The 1,731-nt window shown below is 64.0% G+C and overlaps 1 protein-coding gene across 1 annotated transcript in view; it reads left to right on the forward strand.

Moving 5' to 3' along the window:
• Garem2 (GRB2 associated regulator of MAPK1 subtype 2) overlaps positions 1-1,725 on the forward strand; it is an 11,082-nt gene extending 9,357 nt beyond the window's left edge. Inside the window, exons 7-8 of the mRNA XM_010604918.2 lie at positions 5-94; positions 555-1,725. Coding sequence (XP_010603220.1) covers positions 5-94; positions 555-1,542 — 1,078 coding nt within the window. The 3' untranslated portion in view covers positions 1,543-1,725. The remainder of the gene's footprint in view (positions 1-4; positions 95-554) is intronic.
• The last annotated feature ends 6 nt before the right edge of the window (positions 1,726-1,731 follow it).

Consider the following 1,731-nt stretch of genomic DNA (forward strand, 5'->3'; position numbering starts at 1 on the left):
GCAGTCCCCCTGTGCCGCCCCGCTTCCCCAAGCTGCAGCCTGTCCATTCGCCCAGCTCCAGTCTCTCCTACTACTCCTCTGGCCTCCAGGATGGGTGAGTGCCTCCCTCTTAGTCCTCAGGTGCACCGGGGCAGGGCCGGGGTCTGGCCTCGGGTTTCTGAGGGAGCAGGGCCCCTGCGCCTGGAGCTGTAGCCTAGGAAGAGCCCGGACCTGCGCCTGTTCTGCGACTTACTGCCTCAGTTTTTCCTCCCCGAGCGATGGGGTCTGCCTAGCCCCTGGGAGTGGACTCTGCTGTGGGAGAGAGTGCTCTGTGCTGTTCTTCCGTGTTTATTTCGTTTGGTTCAATCCTTTCCAGCTGCGTTTCCTGACCCTGGTTGGGTGACGCTGGAAGCAGGACCAGGGCAGTCTTGGAAGGTCTGAGCCTTGGGGCTGTGATCAGAGTGGTGGCCTCTGGTCGGACAGAATCCCGGTGCACTGCCTTGTGTGTGTGACCCTGAGGAAGTTCCCTCTTGCTCTGCCTCACTCTCCTGTGTGTCCTCTGTCTCTGTCAACAGGGCAGGTTCCCGCAGTGGCAGTGGCTCCCCGTCCCCGGATGCCTACTCCCTCTATTGCTACCCTTGTACCTGGGGAGACTGCAAGGTGGGCGAGTCTTCTGGCCACCTACCCCCGGGACCCCGGGCCTCGACCACCACACAGCCCAGCCAGGCCTCGCGGGCCCTCACAGAGCCCCTGGGCAGCCGTGCCACCTCCCTCTTGGGTGCTGAGACCCTGCTCAAGACCTGCAATGGCTGCCCACCTTTGTTCAAGCCCTCTCACTCCCAGAAATGCTTTGCCCCGCTGGGGGCTCTCAACCCTTTCTCGGGGCCTGCCTACCCCCCGGGCCCTCCTGCAGCCACCTCTGGGCCTACAGCCACCTCTGGCCCCCTGGCCGCCTCCAGCCCTGGGCATTCTCCCAGACCAGCCTCCCCAGGCCAGGCGTATTCTGCTGTTCCGCCCGCTTCCCTGTCGTCCTCTGAGTGGCAGGAGCCGGCCCTGGAGCCCTTGGACCCCTTTGAGCTGGGCCAGGGCAGCTCTCCTGAGCTCGGGCTGCTGTGCTGCCAGGAGCCCAGGGCTGGGGGTGCACCTGGGCCTGGACCCCGCCTTTCACCACTTGGTCCCCCCAAGGCTTTCGAGCCCGAAGGTTTGGTGCTGAGGCAGGTGCCCACTCCACTGTCACCAGCGGCTCTGCAGGGGCCTGAGGTGGGAGGAGCCCGCCTGTTTCTCAGCCAAGGGCGCCTGGAAGGGCCTCTTGCCAGTCCCAAGGATGCCCCCTCCTGGCAGCCCCCTGCGGACCTGTCCGCGCTCTCCCTGGAGGAAGTATCCCGAAGCCTGCGCTTCATAGGGCTCTCTGAGGACGTGGTGAGCTTCTTTGCCCGCGAGCGCATCGACGGCAGCATCTTTGTGCAGCTCAGTGAGGACATCCTGGCAGACGACTTCCACCTCACCAAGCTGCAGGTCAAGAAGATCATGCAGTTCATCAAGGGCTGGCGGCCCAAGATCTGAGCTGCAGCCAGGGCTGGCCAAAGTCTGAGGAAAGCACTCGCGGGGCCGGGTCCTGCCTGCCCAAGAATCTGCCAGGACCCATCACTGAGCAGCCACTCAGTGACTATGAGAACACAGCGGACCCTGTAGGGAACACCCTGACTTTGTGCAGAGTATGTGGGGAGGGGGCAGAGGCACCAGTGAACATGG

This window comes from Fukomys damarensis, unplaced genomic scaffold (genome assembly GCF_012274545.1).
Source record: "Fukomys damarensis isolate Sample0158 unplaced genomic scaffold, DMR_v1.0_HiC HiC_scaffold_2, whole genome shotgun sequence".
NCBI lineage: Eukaryota > Metazoa > Chordata > Mammalia > Rodentia > Bathyergidae > Fukomys > Fukomys damarensis.